This window comes from Puntigrus tetrazona, chromosome 23, assembly GCF_018831695.1.
Source record: "Puntigrus tetrazona isolate hp1 chromosome 23, ASM1883169v1, whole genome shotgun sequence".
Taxonomy (NCBI): Eukaryota; Metazoa; Chordata; class Actinopteri; order Cypriniformes; family Cyprinidae; genus Puntigrus; species Puntigrus tetrazona.
The window spans coordinates 4908015-4927920 of NC_056721.1; the positions used below are offsets into that span (position 1 = coordinate 4908015).

Consider the following 19906-nt stretch of genomic DNA (forward strand, 5'->3'; position numbering starts at 1 on the left):
ACCTAAAGCAGCGGACCCCAATTCCAGTCGTCATGCCCCCCGCTCTATATATTTTGTATGTATTTCTTTTGTACGATGTTCGTTCTGTTAGACCGTAAGTGCCCTGCTAAGTGGACATCACCGGATATTCCACCATGAATTCATTTTGAAATGAATGTAGATGTTCAAAGGGCATTTAAGTGTATGAGATGTGAATTTAAACTGTATTTATTTACAGGGCGATATATGATGCCACACTGGTCTGTGTGTGAAGACAAATCCATGAATGATTGTTTTAAAGTGAAGTAAGCATTAATGGATTTCCCCTGCTCAGGGAGTAAGGAACAATCAACACTGTGTAGGGATCATATTAATGGGAGCACAGCATGTAGCTCTCTTCTAACAAGCTGGTTATCTGAATCAGGTGTGTTAACTAAGAGAGACATGCAAAATATGCAGAGCGGGGACTGAAATTGGGAAACGCTGACCTAAAGGCTTTGTTCAGACAGGCAGACAAAAATGAGATTCTTGCCACATGTGACTCAAATCTATTCAGTCTGAACATCTTGAACAGTCTGAGCATTTCCAACAAACTCAATCCAAACCACAATCAAAGATATAAGTTTACAGTTTGGAGAGTCAATCTTTAAGATCGGATTAAACAACAAGTCCGATTTGAATGCAGTATGAACAAAGCCATAGCATCCAATCACTTTGTCACTGTTAAAACTTGTTTCCTAAAACTTCCTCTCACCTCTGTGCACATTAAGTGTTATATATTTGTGTGTTTTTTTGTCTTGAGGGGATCTCCTAAATGAATAATTTTTCTTTGGAGTGAAACAAAAAGAGGAAGCACGTGACCTCAGTGAGGTTCAGAGTTGTCATCTTTGTCTTTTGGTCTCAGAACCAGCAGCTGTCGCCTGCCGGGGGTGGAGGGGGAGTGGAGGAGGAGGAGCAAGGGGAGCAGGACAGCCTCATGCCCTCCGACGAGGCCAGTGACTCTCGCTCCCTCCGTCGAGGCGGCTCTAGCTCCCTGCACCCCCCGGAGGACGAGGAAGAAGAAGAGGAGGAGGAGGAAGAGGAGGAAGACGATTACGAACCCCAACGCCACCCTCACCCGTACCGGGATGTGTATCCGCCCAACCGTAACCACCCTGGCGGAATCCACAGCGCTAATGGACATGAGTCACAGGACCGACTCCTGCAGCAGCGAGACTCGCAGGACGGACACAACCAACGAAACAACCGCCAGCGCACGAGAGCCTGGCCAAGAGACAACTACTGATCGCCTGTCTGCAGGAGTCTGGAGGGGAGGGTTGGGTTGTGAATTGGGGTGAGGGGTGATGGGAATTGGTGAGGAATAGGAAACGCACAGTGTGTGTGTGTGTGTGTGTGTGTGTGTGTGGACGAAGCTGCCCGTGGTTGATGAAAAGGTTGTGTTGTTTTCTAAGCTTATGTGGTTATTATTTGACGCATTGCACTACATTTGCTTTTAAAAAACAGGGCAGCGTTTCTCCTTTAAGATCACATGCATGTTCATATCAAAACATCTGAGCTTCCTCTAAAACCCCACCCAAGTCAGTTTTATTTCTTTATTTTTTTAATAAACTTTATTATTTTGCGTACCACACGCTCTCCCTGATCCTGATGAGCACAGAAGGCAATATGGGGAAAGGAAAAGCACTTTTATAGCATGGGATGTGAGTCACAATGAAAGATATTGTAGCATTTTGTTGCATCCTACTTTAATAGCTTCCTTTTTTGCTAGTGATCTTGTAAATGTGAGTATTACTCACAATTTTTTTGGTTCAAGCCCTCAGTCATGGTGTTGCCTGATTGGAGCTCATATGCACTTGTCTTATTATGAGTTGTTTATTGGTCCTCCTCTGGACATCTTTCAGGCAAAAGACATGAATAGTCATTTTCACAGTCACGTTAACAGATGTAGCAAACATTGCCATTTGTAAAGCACCGTGTAAACGCGGTGAATGTAGGAAAGGAATTCAGGGTTACGCTCTGCTGTCGTAGAGTAAAATATTATTTGGACTATAGTCTTGGTTTGCACATGAGCTGAATTCCAACTCCAAAATGAAGAAAAGCAGTCGATCTTCCTACATTTCCGTACTGCTGCATAAAGAAAGAACCTAATTAGGTCAGTGTCACTGGTTTCTTTTTCTGGGAAATGAGAAAAACTGAAGTTATTTTACTATCCAAAAGTGGATTAGTACCCATATATTGGATTTTTATAGAAGTAGAATGAAGTACAGATTTGATGTCCTTTTTTGGGATAGTCATGTTGTTCCTTTGTGACTTGATTGAGTTGAAAGTTGAACTAGGTTTATATAATATATACATTTGCAAGCAATTTATTTGTTGACCTTATCCGAGATAAGTCAATCACCTTAAGGCATCTTGGTCTGTTTTTGAACTTGCATGCACATTAGCTAGACTAACCTGATATATATATATATAAAGGTAAAGAAGCTAAATTGCGATTTTTTGTTTTTTGTTTTTTGTATCATTGTTTCTGGGTGATTTGATCAGTTGTGGAATGGCTGGCAGTTTTGGTGATCTCCCCGTTTAAGTAGATAGGAGTTGTACTTGCATGACTGGAAACTAGCATTACCAAATTGGCCACTGGATGTACTGGCTCAGAACGAATTTATCTTTACCAAGAAGAATGTGTCTCTTACAAGTGAGTGATCTTCCTCTGTCCTCCATTTCTCACCACTCTTTCCTCTCCGAGGCTCTGGGTGTTTAAGGGGGCGGTTCTCGTGGCCTACTTAAAAACATAGCGTCACATCTTGCTTTGGCGACACGTTGACTGCTAGCTAGTTTAACCACCTTATTGGTGGTTACATTAGCATATATCAACCAGGTTGTGTTACGACCAAATCCAAGTTTGTCCCTTTTCTCATTACCATGACTCTAGACTCGGATGTTACCTGTAGCAGCTTAGGCTGAGGTTTATCCAGTGTAGGACCATTCAAACTGGCCTTAATACTTATATCTTTACCACTGCATGTCTCAAATACAATTATTTAGGACTATTTGCACATTAGGGTTGGAACAGGACCTTTAGAACACTTTAAGTATATTAGAGTAGAAAAATCTACTCCGTTTTTTGTTTTCAATTTAAAATCTGCAACAGAATATTAGTAACGCATCTAATAACAGCTAGTGTATATATATATATTGAATGAAATATCACAGGATCCTGAATATAATTCTTTAAAAATGTTACTTTACTTTGTATTTATGGATCTGTATCGTTTTTAAGAAATGTTGCGATGTTTACAGAGTCAGGATTGCTCTCACTCAGAGATCGTTGACGTGAGACGCATTGAAATATATGTAACGTCAGTTGTTGTACGGTTATGTAAAGTCACATAAAGTTGCAGTACACTCTCATGTAGCGCTGTAGGTGTCGTTTGGTTCTTTTGGAAGAAAAATTACAGTTAAAACATCTAAGTGTTATTAATTGTTGTGATGGCCTCTAGATTTCAGGGCATATCCAAAAAGCGCCATTCAGAAAGAGAAATCCTTGTTTTTCTTCAAAATTACTTTTTTTTTCCAAATTAATGCAATGTTTATACATGGGACGTGTATTTAAGTATGATTTCACATAGACTACACAGTTCCTTCCAAACATGCACAGAGACTTGAGTGAATGTATAGTTGCATGCCTTAACACCTCTAGTCCTAAGCACTAATGCATTGTCCTCCAAAAGGACAGTGCTAAATTGACTGTCCCTCAGTTGATTGTGTTGCATTGATTGTACTGGATCCGTACACTCCCAGAATGCACTTTCAGAAACATCCGCCCTCATATTAGATTGTAAAGACTTGTCTTATTGACCAAAATCGATGCCTGATATGAAGACTGAGCCAACAGCGTGCACAGCGTCGTATTAGGACAACATCACTACTATAATACGTTAGCATCTTAGCTAAATGCTGGAGGGTTTTTATGTGTATGCCTGAAATACACTGAAATCCAAACAGGGACAACAATACTTGGTAATGGTTACTACATTGTACTGACGTGGAGAATGCTAAAGCTTGAAACATACTCTACGCAAGTTTTCATTATTAAAAATGATCGTAGTTCACTTCAAACGGTTGCTCCGCAATTGGCTTGATGGAGAAACTTACCATAGAAGAAGATGCAGTGTGTGCTATAGTGCCCCTTGTGGCAATACCGAGGATGTAATAAAGTATGTAGACTATGTTTCAAAACTAAAAGAGCCTTTCCGTGTCAGATTGAAGAAATCACCCAATTACCTGTTAACAACCCGCAGTGTGTTGATCTCAGGTCATTAGACAAGTCACTGTATCTTCTCAGCTCTTGCCTTTCTTACATAGTTTCAAATTGACGTAGATTGTGTCACGGCTCCGGACACTGTGTTTACAGCACCGATCGGCCATTTAGAGGGAAATGTACTAGGGTGCGCAAGTCAGGGTCATAGTCCACTGACAAATGCCTTGACCAATCCTCTCTTTTAGTGTACTGCATCTTTATTTGCTATCAACATGTCTCACTTTAATCTATCGTTCTATATTTAAAAAGTAAAAAAAATACAAAAAGAAAATCAGAGCATGAAAAAAAAAAATTCTATGCAAGTGTTGCATGTGATCTGATTGTTCCTTTCGATTGTTTCTGATCTACTTTAGTACTGCATTGATTCTCGTTGTAAGTATTATTCTATTTAGTAAGACAATTCACCCTCTTTTATACTGAGCACAGACAAGGGGCTTCTGCCGCAAAGTTCATTTTCTTTTAATTAGCCGTTTTTCGAACTCGTGGGCTTCGATACCTCCACTGTTATTTGTTCGTTTGTTTTAACACTTAGCCATGGCACGTTATTTGGATTGATGTGATTAGAGAAATGTTCCAGGTTTAAATTAAGCTGTGATGACAGAATCTGATCATACGAAATTGAATCTAATCTTTCATCTGATCACGAAGAAAACAAAAACAATCAGTCATTCATTCGTATGAAGTTTTTGTAATCGATATAAGCACTTTGACGACAACACAAGCTGCACATTTGAGCTTTTTAACCCTCTAGAGTTTCACCCCCGCAGACTTCCAAGTTCATTACTGTACGTGTGATTTTTGAGGGACAAGCCCAAATTGCGCGTTAACAGGATTCAGCTTGTTTTTAACTTGGAACATTCCTTTTAAAAGCATCGATCAGATACTTTTATGCAAGTCAAGAACTTGCATCGCTGTAAATGATAAGACGGAGAAAAGTGATGATTTATACGATCCACAATGCACAGTGTAAAAGAGCATGTGTACTGTGTGATAAACTGTATGAGGTTCTGTCAAAGTATAATCGAAAAACAAGATGCGCATGTCTTAATACATGTAAATGTACTCGATACATTTTCCCCCTATATCTGTTATGGCATAATATTGTTTTCTAGCGGACCAATACAGAATCCATAACAAACGCTGATTATTATTTTTTTTTCTTTCTAAAGGTATTAAGAAGCACAATTTATACAATGGGTATTATTTGAGTCTTTTGTCTTCGATTCTGTATGCAATACAAACATGGAAAGAAAACGCCTTAGAACATTATCACTTCCTCTCCTGTGTAAGTAGAGAAAAAGATATTGCACTATTTTTTTTCTTTTTGATGTCTGCTTTGTAATGCAATAAATGCACTATAGGTAGAACAATAATTGCAGTGGACACTTAATTGGTCCTCAGGCGTGATGTAGGTACACTTTCTCTCTTTCTCTCGCCCCTTCATCTTTCTGACAACACAAAAAATAAAATCCTGCCTGATGCTGTATATGCTTTCTATTTAAAGAAAATGCCACTAATTATAATAAAAAAACAAAACATTTTCTGTACTTTTAACAGTCCAGTGGTGTCTCAGTGGTTTAATCATTGGTTACAAAAGGGTTTTTTGTTTTGTTTTAAAAATATGCCAAAGAATTATGCATCACTGCTGTTTTACCTTACAGAAGCTATTCTTATTCAGCGTCTTATCAGTGTTGAGCAGTTACAGTAGTAGTAATAATAGGTTTTGCTTTGACACTAAAAAGATTACTTTAATGTTAGCGTGTTCATGTCATTTCCAATATAATGATATCCGACTGAAAAGATGATAATTTACACTTTTTGATCGCTCAGAATCACACTTTAAAAGAAAATGGATATGCTCAAAAAGAATAATGGTGATCAACCTTCACCAGAATTCATTTATAAATAAGTAAAATTGCCACTAAAGTAAGGAATGCTCTTTAAATCAACTTTTCACAATCCCACTGGATTTTGTTTTCAATAAAATACATTAAAAAAACCCTAAGAATTATATCTAGATTCATGCTGCTTGTGAAATCCATTTAAAACGTTTTATATTTTGGCTGTGTCATTTATGTAACTGCCGAACAGATTATCGTTAAAGATTTTTACACATCAATCTGCTATCAAGCACTTGTATGAATATATTTAAATGAAGTTCAAATGACAAATTACTCAGTCTAAAGGACTTTATTTATCCACAGAGTGAAGAGTTTTACCTATCCTTTGACTGACATGGAGTATCTACAGATGCATTCATGAATTAGCATTTTTTACACCATTTAAAAACACAATTACATGTAATGTGTAAAAAAAAAAAGGAAAGATGTTTGCTGCTCTAGCCGAACAACTTAGGATGTCAAGTATTGCCTTCTCTCTACTACAGCTTTCTTACAGATTTCTACACTTTGTCATTGGTTTATCTGGCAGAAAACCGATCCTCTGGATTACTGGTGGTCTCTCATGAACTTGGTTGCAAATAATCTGGTGGTAAAACACAGCACACTTACAAGATGTACAACAGGAAACAAAACAGCATGTGTAAATGGTCTGGCTCAGGCAAAGATGGTCTCCTCTCTCCTCTTCTTGGTGAGGATGGTGCCGGGTTTGTGCTGGGCGTCCGGGTGATTGGCCAGCTCCGGAGGGCAGGTGGACACGGGGCTTTCTAAGATGGCCTGTTTCAGGTCGTAGAAAACAGAAGAGTCTTCTTTGGTCAGGAAAGTCATGGCCACACCACTCTTTCCAGCACGACCCGTTCGGCCAATACGATGGATATAATCTGTGAACAGAAACAAAAATTAAATATTATTCCTCCGAATAATAGCGTAAAACAGAAAGTCTCCTTATATAACCATTTGACAGTTCTAAAGGGACATGGATAAAAAGTGACTATAACCATTTATAAAGTGGACAAAGTTATTTTCACCTTTTCCAGGGGTAGTCTGGGATTTTATTTCCATTCAAATTCAAAATAGGGTTAGAATGATGTTGAACTCACCCTCGATGTTCTTGGCCATGTCATAGTTGATGACCATGGAGACGTCCTGGATGTCGATACCTCTGCCCGCCACGTCTGTGGCCACCAGGATGTCCTTCGCTCCCGCCTTCAGGTTGGACAGAGCAAACTCTCTCTGTTCCTGACCTTTACCGCCATGGAGTGTACAAGCATTATACTGCAGGACAGAAGAAAACAAAGATTGAGATTTTCTGCCAGAGTTATTTCCAGAAAGCATCACAAACATTAATAAACACTGTGCACTCACTCCGATCTTCTCCAAAGACTTAGCCAGCACGTCACAACCCTTCTTCTGGTTAACAAAAATGATGATGGGCGGCTCGAAGCCACTTGCCAAAACATCCAGCAGCTTCTTCCTGTTTACCACGCAAGAACATTTGGTAAGGTAAGTACACTTCCGATGATAACGTCCACTTGAATACGACTAGTTACAGTTACTGTGCACTCTGACCTCTTTTCACCCTCAGACATGAGGATGACCTTCTGCTCCACCCTCTCGTGAGGTTTGCCTGCAGAACCGATGTACACCACCGCAGGCCGACGGAGGTAACTTCTGGCCAAACGCTCCACTGCAGGAGGCATAGTGGCTGTAAACATGACCGTCTGAAAAAAACATGAGAAAGGGCATGGATTTAAGTGATTGTAGCAGGAAAAAAAAACCCTTCATAATTCATTGTTCACAGTCAGTTATTTGGTTTAAAATACGGCGATGCTCTCTGTTACCTGTCTGTATTTGTGTTTGCCTGACTCAAAGTTCTGCATCATTTTTTCCGGGTCCTCCGCATCATCCGTGTCTGGCTTCTGATTGGTCACAGGAATGTACTCCAGAATCTTCTGGACGTCAGGTTCAAAGCCCATGTCAATCATTCTGTCAGCTTCATCCAGTACCACATATGTGCATCTGCTCAGGACGAGGTATCGGTTTTCCAAGACGTCGATCAAACGACCGGGTGTGGCTATAACAATCTTAGAAAGAACAAAACACATATGAAAACTATAATGACTTTCATTGTGAATCAATATATATATATATGCATCGTATGCATGAGTTAATTTGCAAAAACATAACTCTGTTTTAGTTAGTTTTTTTTGTCTCATATATTTTAATATATATAACACAATACAGCTAACTAACACAATAAGAAACTTTTGCTTTTGCTGAAAATTTTGCTAAATAAATGCAAAATAAATAATAATAATATATATATGCATTAATAACATGGAAGGTATTGCACTCTCACCTCACAACCCATCCTGAGTTTGAACCCTTGATCCTCTCTGGATATTCCACCGATCACAGCCACTGTCCGGATCCCCAGCGGTTTGCCAAATTTAATCGTCTCCTCCTCTATCTGCTGTGCCAGCTCACGAGTGGGGGCCAGAATGATGGCATACGGTCCCTGATCGGAGTCCTCGATCCTACGGTCACAAACACATCAGATTAGCCACATCTGATCTGATTCCACGGAACAGTGGACTGCCGTATGAAGGTGAGCTCTCACCTGTCAATCTTAGGTAGAGTGGTGATCCAGACCAATAAAGGAATGAGGAAGGCGGCGGTTTTACCACTACCAGTCTCGGCCACACCGATGATGTCACGGTTCTGTAAACCAATAGGAATGGCCTGCCTCTGGATAGGCGTGGGATCCTGACAAAGAAAAAGAATGCACAGAACAAACATTTTAAATATTAAATCAATATATTTAAAGCATTTACACGGACGCCATAACAGCGAAACAGTATAAACCTGTCTAATTGTATCAACTGAGAAGCGCACCGAAGAAATACACACTGACCTTATAGCCGCACTTTTCGATGACCTCCAGAATGTGTGGCGGCAGGGAATACTCCTTCCAGTTGCGGATGGGGTTGGGGATCTTTCCTCCTTTGGTCGTGATGCTGTAGTCCTCTCTGAAGATTCTCCAGTCTCTGTCTGTCATCTCATCAAGCTTCTTCTGAGACCAGTGCCGGTCGTCCCAGCGCTGCTTGGCCTCCTTCTTCCGGACCTTCTTCAGCCTCTGTCTGTGAAACACGGTGCATTTTATAGCATATACATTAAACCTGTCAAACTCTGTTAATGCTAATTATGCCTGTAAGTGAATAATAATTTTATTTTGGGGATTTTTTAATAAATACAATAAAATTTACAAAACATTATTTATGTCAAGTTCATAAGTATAGAATTTATTTGAAATAGAAAATCTTGGTAACATCGGAAATGTAATGCATTCCGGCTGAACGGTGTTTTTCAGTAGAAATATGAAAATGTAACGTGTGGGACTTACTCCTCTTGCTCCTTCTCTTCAAGAGTCCTTCTCTTCTCCATCAGGTCTCCGTAGAATCGGGACTGATCTCTCTTCTGCTGCTTGAGGTCGATGCCGGCGATGAAGCCTCGGCCATACAGCTGAACCTGATGCTTTTCTTTATAGCTAAACACATAAACAGAGTAAGCCTGTGCATTGTGAAGTAACGCTTTAGCTCCTTTATCATATTATCAAGAGTGACCTAAGGCAGTCAAAATCAAATGCAACGCAGTAAAATATACAAAATAATCTGGACTTTTATGTTCAAACAGCAAAGGAGGCAGTTATTTATGGCATCTCATGAGACGCTCACATTGGATTGTAGTCGATTGACGTGTCTTCAGATGCATCCCACTCAAAGACGAACTTCCTGTCATTCAGATGGCGGGTACGCCTCCGTTTCTTCATACCACCAAGATAACGCTCCTGAAGAGAAAATAAGGAAGTGTTGGTTCACCATTAGTCAAAAAACACAAACACCTAATGCACTTCAATTCACCACAGAAAAGAAAAATTAAGGAAAGGTGATTATTCTGATGGGATATTTCCTATTCCTAAAGGGATATTCCAAGCTTCTCCAGGTCTCAATGCTTTTTGTATCAAAATAGCCAAACAATGTGATTCAACATCTGTTTGTGTACAATCTTATGTAAAGTATCGTATAGTATAAACAGTCATCAATATACATTGCTATTTCTATATACATTCAATTTTACTTTTGATTCAAAGTGTTACTAGGCAAATCTTTTTAATTATTCATTCGATTTACTAGCAGTTTATGATTAAAAGTGGTTATCCTACACCAAACTTTAAGTGCAACTATTAAAATTCAGTATATCCGTTCAGTATATCTCTATAAACTCTATAATCAAGTGTAAATAAAGATGAACGAACATAACACATCTGAAATATTGTAACAGTTAATGCATGATTTCATACAGTTGACTTGACAAATATGATGCACAGCAACACCTAAACACAAATACCCCCTAAAATTCAAGATATTAGTGCAAAAAAAACACTGGCCCCTGTATGTGTTTTCGTCTCATATTTCTAACATTTGATAAGCGATACTGCACAAGCAGCGAGAGCAATATCAAACGAGTTCTGCTTTTACCCCGAACATAACATAAAATGTGAATTTATTCACGACTTGAACAAATGATGTGAATCAATGATTCAAAGGCCCTATTATAAAGGATGTTTACTTAATTTCTGAATGAACCAGCCATGGTTAATGACTTTTACCTCCACCTGCTGGACGATCTAGTTTTATTTAGAGCATAATTTAATAAAAACTAAATAAATATATAATAATAATAACAACAACATTATAGGGATAGTTAGGTGTAGTGTAGGACTCCTCACCTTTATGGCCTGCAGTTCTTTTCCTTTGTCTTTTTCTTCTCTAATTTTCTGGCGCCCATCATCCTCATCATTGCCATTGTTCTCTCTTTCCATCCGCTCCCTTCTTTCCCGCCGTTCTCTCTCCTGAGGATCCTCTGCAAGTTGAATTGTAAGATGATGAGAAGAAGAAAAGAGACACAGACTAAATGACACAAAACTCATCTTAAAAGTATAAGGATGATTGTACAAGTGCTGCTGTTGTCCATCCTCTCTCACCTAGCATCTTCCTGCCAATGTCCTGAAATACTCTTCGTTTCTTCCTTTCCTCGTCCAGCTGTCTGCGGCGCTCCTCTGCAATCAGCTCCCTGCGTTTGATGGCCTCAGCTTCTCGCTCTGCTTTAGACAAGAACTTGGGCTGCAACAAAAACAAATGTTTAGGGGGAAAAAAACAACAGTGGAATGCATTCGCTTAAATATAAATAAAGCGTGTCTTCACCTTAGATTCTGCCTCTTCTTCCGCTTTCTTTTTAGCAAGCAGTTCTTCAAGAGAAAGAGGCTGCACCTGGAACAGTGTAGAAACAGTGTTAAAAATAAACCAAATAAGCATTTAAACTTAAAATGACTTCTAATAGAGCACCTTCTCTTTCTTCTTCTCATCTTCCTCCTCTTCCTCTTTTTTCAAATCCTTCTCCCTCTTTATTTTCAAATCCTTGGATTTAGGAGAAGTGCTCCTGGAAAAAAAACAACGACACTTAAACAGTCTTTAATACTTTTGACATTAATATTGATAATACTGCAGTGTCCACTATTATTTATCATTTATTTTTCTTTAATTCATGAGCCCGTTTTGCCCTAAAATATTTTTTTGAAGTGCGATTCATACCTTGATTTCTTAGACCGGTCCTTGTCCCGTCTGTCCCTGTCTCTTTCTCTGTCTTTGCGGCTCCTGTCTCTGTCCTTGTCTCTGTCTCTGTCTCTCTCTTTATCTTTTAGACGACGGTCTCTACACACAGAGAAGAAGAGTTCAAGCGTTAGAGTACAAACCCATCAAGGCACTGATATGAGAGGAGCAGTATATAACTGTCCACACCGCTCGGGAGATTTGGATCTGCTGCGGGAGCGCTTGCGTTCACGGGATCGGTGCCGTTTGCGTTCTCTGCCGGGAGACCCTTTCCGATCCCGATCCCGATCCCTGGAGCGAGAACGACTGCGCTTACGAGACTCCCGCTCCTTCCCCGCGGTGTCCAGGTCCTTCTTATCAGATGAGTCACCCGCCATCTGGAGAGAGGGAGAAAGAAGGTTTGATCGCCGACATGTTTGATGTTTACGCCGAAGCTGCGTGGACGAGAGATTGAGTGGATTGCAACACGCGCACTCACATTTCAATATTTTTCTTTCCCCAAAACCGTGCGACATTTACCAATCAGGATCTAACAGATTATTGTGTAGACTTATTGCACGGGAAAAGCATTTGTTTAGGAAAAAAATAAGTCACATTTTAGTCAAATCATCAAAACACAGCTAACCACAGCGACTACAACATCACAGGTGCAATAATATTATTTAAACATTTAATGGTATATTAGTTAAAGAGTTTGCGCTGGAGTTTTAATAATCTTGTTTAACTCGCACTGAATGTGCAGCAGTGAGCACAGCAATGGCCTGCTCTCTCCAATAAACAAGACCTTTAGAAACCAGAACATGACTATAACAAGTAAAATCGAGTTATTTTGAACATGTTCAACTGTACCGTGTTGAAAACAGTAGAAATTAGATGCATTACTTGCCTTAACAGATCAAAATGAAGTCGCTTGCGAAGCCTGTGCGTTTCACTGAGCCGCCATTATGCTTGGCGTCAACATATGACGGACTTCCTGTGATGGATTATGGGAAATGTAGTCTTTACTGTTGACGACGACGACGATGATAATAATTATTGTTGCTAGTTGTTGTTGTTGTTGTTGTTTAAATAACATTTTTAACGATTAAAGTAGTAGTTTAAACGATTAAATATGTAAGTAGTTTATATTAACAGTGCTTCACTGATTACTTTGGATGAGTGAAAGGCTTATAGGAGATGTAGGCTTCATCCAAAATAATTTTAGAAATCTATAAAATTTCTAACAAGAAGAACAACAACAGCAACAACAACATAAATAAATCTTCCTGAAATACTTTTTTTTTTACGTTATCCCAAAACACTGTCGGCAAGATGTGATTTTGATTTTATTTATTTATTTCGCTTTGGGTTTTTATGTATTTTCTCAAACTAAAATAAATAAACCAAGCAAAATGTTGAAACATGTTCGAATGTAATGTTAACAGTGCTTGACTGATTACTTTGGATAAGTGAAAGATTTAGGCCAAACTTGAAAACAGCCTGAAATGTAGCTTATTACTGTTTATTATTATGATTATTTTTAATAATTATTTTTATATAATATATATATATATATATATATATATATATATATATATATATATATATATATATAATTTTTGTGTTTTTTAATAACAAAAAATACCTATGCGAAATGTTTGATTTATATAAATATATGTAGAGGCTATATGATAGGTATGCTCATGTGAAAGTTAGAGAAAATCAGCATGAAAGGCGTCTATTGTATAATGCTATTCAGGGCTTGGCCACAGCGCAGATCATTTTAACAACTGCTTCTTCTGGAAATGTGCGCGCTTTAGTAAACGGCGCTCTGTTCCTCGTAATAATAGGCTATATGGCCAGCGGAGGGGGGGCCGAAGCACACTTGAACGGTCCACTATGGAAGGAGAGCAGGATGCGGGGAGATCGTGGACATGAGCGCGAGAGGAGCGCACGGTTCGGGATGCGGAGTGAGGAGGAGAGACTCAAGACTTTCCGAAACTGGCCCACAGACGCGCCCGTGAGCCCCTCGGAGCTGGCCCGGGCTGGCTTTCACTATCTGGGCTACGGGGACACGGTGCGGTGCTTCTGCTGCGACGGGGTCCTGAGGCACTGGGCGCACGGAGACACTCCGCGGGGTGAGCACGAGAGGCACTTCCCCGCGTGCGGCCTGATGCTGGGCAGGGATGTGGGGAATGTCCCGCTGCGCTCGGACTCCGTGGACGGGCAGCTCTTGAGTCAGCTGCAGCGGCTGACCGTGGACGAGCAGGTGTTGTCCGGACAGGCGGTGTACCCGGAGATGGAGTCGGAGGACAGCAGACTGTCCACGTATCGCGGCTGGCCCACGGGAGCGTCGGTGCAGCCGGACGCGCTCGCGCACGCGGGCTTCTTCTACACAGGTGCGTCTCGAGCGAGGATGACAATTATTTTGAGAGCGAACTAAGCAAGTTAAGCGAACATTTCACGCGGTTTCCACTCGGCGCGGAAAAGAAACCCTCTCGCTTCTGTTTTGTGCAAACCACAATCACGCGCCGGCAGTCACGCGCACTGTGAATAAACGGAATGAACGAGAGAGCGCGCGAGCGGCGCCTGCTGCTTATTATTACGATGATGGGCGTTTCAAAATTGCATATCATTCGCTCTCATTAAAGAACAATACACATACGTTAACCTAAATGACATGAAAATCCAAATTAGTTCATAACTGACCCGGCCTGTTTACTTAAAAGCTGTTTGGAAAAGTTTTAGAAGATGATGACTGTATGTTTCTTAGGCCATGGCGACAGTGTGAAGTGTTTCTTCTGTGATGGTGGACTGAGGAACTGGGAGCCAGGAGATGACCCCTGGCAGGAGCACGCCAAGTGGTTTCCTCAGTGAGTTCCTGTTTCGTTTTCTTTTTCGAAGCCAATATAAAGGAAGGCCTACGCTGATTTCTGAGGGTCAGCGTCTTCTGGTTTTTTTCCCAAGTTCCGTAAAAAACGTCCAAGAGTAAGCCTATGTTTGATTAGCGTGTAAGAAATTCAGCGAGGGATGTGTACAGCTATCCAAGCTTATTTCCACCAATCCATCACATCCATCACACATTTCAAGAATAAAGTCAGAATTGTGACATTTAAAAGGATCTTTAAAAATCTTTTTCCCCATAAATCTGAGTTTTCCCCTTGTAATTCTTTTTTTCTGCCCTGAAATAAATAAACAAAGAAAAGAAAGAAGGTTTTTGCTACTAGTCTAGCTCAGTTTTTTCTCAGAATTGTATCTCACAAATCTGTTTACATTTTACAATTCTGACTTTGTATCCCGTATCTTTTTTCCTCAGACAGTTATTTCCACTAATTTAACAGTAGGGGGATACAAAGTTGCACAAATAAACAGCACAGAGACATGCTGCACATTCAAAGATAAAGTGTATCATATTAAACTGATGTTGTTTTGGTGTTTTCAGTGCATGCGTACTCATTAATAATACTGTCTGTGTGTTTCCACAGATGTGAATATTTGCTTCAGTCCAGAGGACGGGAATATGTGAGCAATATTCAGCAGTCCTACTTCAACATGAATGAGAGCGTGGTAGGTCATAACAGCGGTTTACAGCTAATTTAACAGCTATATGTGCAAGAATGCTTTGTAAATGTTTTTCTTTTCTTAAAGAGTGGATCTTCGTCATCAACTGCAGGGAATATTACATCAGGTAAGTCCATCCAAAGGAACCATGCAGGGGTTTTCAAATGTTTAAATAAGAAATATGGACTGCTAAAATGATGATCCCCCTTCAAGGGGGTCTTCACCAAAATATGATGACAGTTTTATTTTATATTTGAATCGAGAGAGCCGTTTATGTTGCGTGCTAAAGCATAAAACTGATAAAATAAATACATTTTCAATTCATTTCAAATGTATTTGTGCAGCTTATAGCTTAAAAACAGCTTTAATCCGAATAGAGCCGTGTAATTGGTTATAAAGAATAATAATTGTTTCTTCTGTTAGAATGCGTCTGGTAAGATTATTTTATTTTAAAATTTTCCAAGGACCAATAAGCCCCTATTTGAAAACCCCTGACTTTACGTATTCCCTGCGATTCGTATGTCCTGCAAAAAGTTTGAGTTGTAAGGATAAGCAGGCTGTCACGTGTGCTTATTACACGGCTCAATAGTGTACTTGATTCTGATTGGTCACTCAAATATTTATCACTAATAGCCATTTCCGATTTCCACGTAGCTGTATGTGAATTCTGTCTCTAAACCAATAAAATAAAGTCAAATCTGTATGTATTTTTGGTGCAAGAAGCTGTGTAATAAGCACAAAATATCACTCATTTTATGTTTCTCAGTAGTTATTATTATTAGTATTATTATTATTCCAGCTCTCACAACTTATTTTTCATCCAGGCAAAGGATCTTCTCTTCTTCTCCTTTCCTCCCAAACTAACAAAGATGACGTTACTCTAACTTTCAGTCTTTTTGTGATGCAGTTTTGCGGTTTCAAATTAACGAACTCACTACATGAATCACGCGCGGCAATATCTTGCTTGATACGTGCGTGTCACGTCATACTCTTTTTGTACTTCTACTTGTGAGGACCCCGGAAAAGACACTGTAGTTTCTGAATTAAGCGAATTGCTATGCGCTTTAAAGGAAAAGTTTGAACATTTACCAAAAGTGTGCTCAGTTTGTTTCTCCGTGGGACCAGTTTTGACAAATGTAGCTTCGTGTCACTCGCTCAACGCTGGATGCTTCGCAGCGAATGGGTGCCGTCGGAATGAGCGGCTGATAAAAACATCCCATTGTTCCACATCCCTCCAGTCCGTCGATGAATGTCTTTTTAAGTGAAAAGCTGCATGTCTGTATTGTTTTCAGCAGCGAAAAAGCAGTTTATTCCGACGGCACCCATTTGCTGCACACCATGTATCGGTAAGCAAGTGATGGAATTCATTCATTAAAACCCGCTAGGCCCCTTTTTACTGGTGATAACGTCCTCTGAGAATGCTTTGGTGGACGCGGGCCTCACAAGTGAAGTGCGTGCTCTCGTGTTCCTCTGACAGAGGTGCTGGGTGGGCAGAACTCGGTGGCGGCGGGCATGCTGTCCCCTGTGGTGCAGGCGGTGCTGCAGATGGGTTTCCAGCGCTCGCTGGTGGAGAGCCTGGTGCAGTCACGCTACCTGCTCACCGGCTCACACTACACCTCGGTCTCTGACCTGGTGACCGACGTCCTGCAGGCCGAGGAGGAGGAGAGACAGCCCGGGGAGCCCAGACCAGGTGTTTCCAAATCTCAGTTACCGCACATTACATAAAGCGTACATCGCGTAAAAAAGGCTATTTTGACCATTGCGTTTAACGCGGAGGAAAACGAGGTACAGACGTACCAGTGCTGTATACGGTTTTATTTATTAAGTTTCTAGTCTGAACAATCTGCATGCATGCTGTTATTGAATACACTGTACCTCTATCTCTCACAGCTTCATTTTCATTCCTGTCAAAAAAGAAATATATGGTGCTACCATGATTAGGTAAAGAAAGGACTTTTACCTATATATTATTTTGACATAATTCGGTTTTGAGACGTTTTAGTGTTCATCTAACGTTGAACACTCGAGAGTAACATCCTTTCATCTTTCTGGTAACATTTTTGTTTAGGGTCTAACTCTCATATTAACTAGCATGTATATTATTAGCATGCAGCATGTATATTACTAGCAAATTATTAGTACCTGCTGTTTAAGCACATATTAAATCATTATTCAGATTTCTGTTCCACACCTTAAACTAGCAAGCACCTTACCAACTATTAATAAATCGCATCGGGAGTTCATTGAGGCAAAGCCAATAGAACATAGAGAACATAGCAAATGTTTAACACTTTTTTTTACACTTTTATTCACTGAATGAAATACATTTCGAATTTGGTGCCTGCTGCAGGTCTCAGAAAAGTCAAGGGTCAACTAAGGGCTGAAAAAGCAAAAACATTTTGAGAAGATTCAGCTGAACCAATATGTAGCAGCTAATTAAGTAATTACTGACATCAGGTTTGCAATTAGCTATAAAAGGGCCATAAAATGAGCCAAAGTCCATCAGAAGCTCTCTGATCTGTGATTGTGGAGTACTCGAAAAACTAAAAGTAGAAAAAAAGCTGCTGTAGCATGATAAACATGCACCCGTCCTGACTATTTTGAAACCTATAGCAGTCATCAGATTTGAAATGAACATATCTTGTGCATAAAATTGTACAATTTCTCAGATTAATTTTTTTGTTTATTATTTTTTATGTTACCTATGTTCTATTGTGAATAAAATATTGGCTCATGTGATTTGAAATGGTTTGTTTTCATTTTATTAAAAGTGTAAAAAAAACGTCCCAACATTTGCAGAATTCAGGTTGTACTCGATAGCAAGAACTGGCTCCCAAATTAAAGTGGGACCATGTTTTCTAAAATGGATATTTTAAATATTTAGGACATAATGTATAACTTAATGGGAACATTAGCAAAATGAAATGTTTGAACATGGTGTCACCTAACAAAGGTATCAAAACACTCCATGCCACTATATTTGAGTTTAAGTTATTTAAGTTATTCAGCAAAAATCCTGATGTATTTATTAACAGAATAAAAACAGCCAAAGATTTGCATCAACATTTTTTTTCATTCCGCTGCACTCAATTTAATGGTTCTCTCTCTCTTTTTTTTTTGGCTATTTCATATAAAAAGGAACTTGATCAATGCATCTCACTGCGTTTTCTTGCACGAGTGACATGCTTTTAATTTGCCATCAACAAACCATCAAATAAAAAAATAAATATTTATAAACATACTTAAAAAAAAAACCCTTCTGTTCTCTTGGGTTTCGCTCTTGTGTGATCACCCCCTAAGATCTGAAATGACTTTGGATGGATTAGTAAATAATGACATACTTCAGACTTGTGAACTTGTCTTTTAATTTTCTGATAATGTGCTCCATTCATTCCTCTAACATATGGATGGTTTGTTCCCTCAGAGACTGTGGGGAGGCAGAGAACACCAAGAACGCAGGTCTCAGAGAGGGAGAAAGGTTCATATTAACACGCTCTCGTTGCACTTGTGTGTGTGTGCGTGTGCGTGTGTGTGTTTGGGTATATCTTCTCTCCATCTATAGCATCTAGGATGAAACAGATCATGCTATCAGTGATCTCACCTGACTCAGACCGATCTGAAATGTCCTAACTTGTGCATTTGCGTGTGTTTTCCAGTGCGATCAGACCTGAGTCCAGAGGAACAGCTGAGACAGCTTCAGGAAGAGAGAACCTGTAAGGTCTGTATGGACAAACTGGTCTCCATGGTCTTCATCCCCTGCGGTCACCTGGTCGTCTGCACAGACTGCGCAGCCAGTCTGCGGCACTGCCCCATATGCAGGGCAGTCATCCGGGGGAGTGTGCGAGCATTCATGTCGTGAATTATACTGCACTATATAATGGATATATGATGGAAAAAAATACTCAAAAACTTTTATAGATGCCTCCAATTCAGCATCAGTGCACCGACACAAAGATATATTGCTTGATATTTGGCTATACATTAAAGCTACAGGGGTCCAAAAATTTCACAATAATATAAATATTATATTTATCAGTTTCAGTGAGATGTTTTATTGGTTGAAATATTAATATATAATATATTAATATTGGTTTTTCCACATAAATTAATGACAGCAGCACTTTAACTGTGCAAAAAATGTTCTTTAGTGACCTAAATAAAGCAGGATGTTAATGATAAAATAAATAAATAAAAATAATAAACAAAATATATATATTTTCCAGGTTTATACTAGATTTTTGGACCCTACAATGCTTAAAAATGTTTTTGCATGCTTGTAAGTTCTGGACAAAACCAAATTTGATTTTGTGTCATGCCAAAGTGAACAGCTTTAAAGAGAAAAAAAAAAAAAAAAAAAAAAAAAATATATATATATATATATATATATATATATATATATATATATATAACATATGTTTAGATGCCAGCTTATAAGAGACCATATTGTATAATATTATCTTATTATTACTGTATTAACTCATTGCACTTCTATTTTCATT

General features: G+C 39.4%; 3 protein-coding genes across 7 annotated transcripts in view; 2 read left to right on the plus strand and 1 right to left on the minus strand.

Moving 5' to 3' along the window:
- cacnb3a (calcium channel, voltage-dependent, beta 3a) overlaps positions 1 to 5859 on the plus strand; it is a 28678-nt gene extending 22819 nt beyond the window's left edge. The window contains exon 15 of one of the 2 annotated variants that reach the window (XM_043224428.1): positions 884 to 1013. Coding sequence is in view for 1 of the 2 variants with exons in the window: in XM_043224427.1 (XP_043080362.1) it covers positions 884 to 1264 (381 nt within the window). In the remaining variant the exon portion in view is untranslated. Of the gene's footprint in view, positions 1 to 883 lie in introns of both variants that reach the window. The other variant, XM_043224427.1, reaches the window with a different exon arrangement.
- Positions 5860 to 6475: 616 nt separating this feature from the next.
- On the minus strand, positions 6476 to 12868 carry ddx23 (DEAD (Asp-Glu-Ala-Asp) box polypeptide 23). Of its 3 annotated transcripts, none has more exons than XM_043224426.1 (17): positions 12754 to 12868; positions 12057 to 12244; positions 11850 to 11969; positions 11604 to 11694; positions 11463 to 11528; positions 11243 to 11381; positions 10988 to 11121; positions 9933 to 10045; positions 9602 to 9745; positions 9113 to 9338; positions 8819 to 8964; positions 8558 to 8735; positions 8040 to 8282; positions 7768 to 7919; positions 7564 to 7672; positions 7299 to 7473; positions 6476 to 7079 (listed from the first exon to the last, which is right to left on the minus strand). In XM_043224426.1, the coding sequence occupies exons 2-17, from the start codon at positions 12242 to 12244 to the stop codon at positions 6856 to 6858; spliced, it is 2448 nt and encodes an 815-aa protein (XP_043080361.1). In that variant the 5' UTR covers positions 12754 to 12868; the 3' UTR covers positions 6476 to 6855. The 3 variants fall into 3 exon arrangements, with proteins under 3 accessions (XP_043080361.1, XP_043080359.1, XP_043080360.1); XM_043224424.1 differs by having other exon boundaries at positions 11604 to 11697; XM_043224425.1 differs by lacking the exon at positions 12754 to 12868 and adding an exon at positions 12346 to 12494 and having other exon boundaries at positions 11604 to 11697.
- On the plus strand, positions 12134 to 19425 carry birc7 (baculoviral IAP repeat containing 7). Of its 2 annotated transcripts, XM_043224430.1 has the most exons (8): positions 12134 to 12265; positions 13697 to 14245; positions 14620 to 14719; positions 15332 to 15413; positions 15495 to 15534; positions 16885 to 17097; positions 18832 to 18885; positions 19064 to 19425. In XM_043224430.1, the coding sequence occupies exons 1-8, from the start codon at positions 12229 to 12231 to the stop codon at positions 19264 to 19266; spliced, it is 1278 nt and encodes a 425-aa protein (XP_043080365.1). In that variant the 5' UTR covers positions 12134 to 12228; the 3' UTR covers positions 19267 to 19425. The 2 variants fall into 2 exon arrangements, with proteins under 2 accessions (XP_043080365.1, XP_043080366.1); XM_043224431.1 differs by lacking the exon at positions 18832 to 18885.
- Positions 19426 to 19906: the final 481 nt, after the last annotated feature.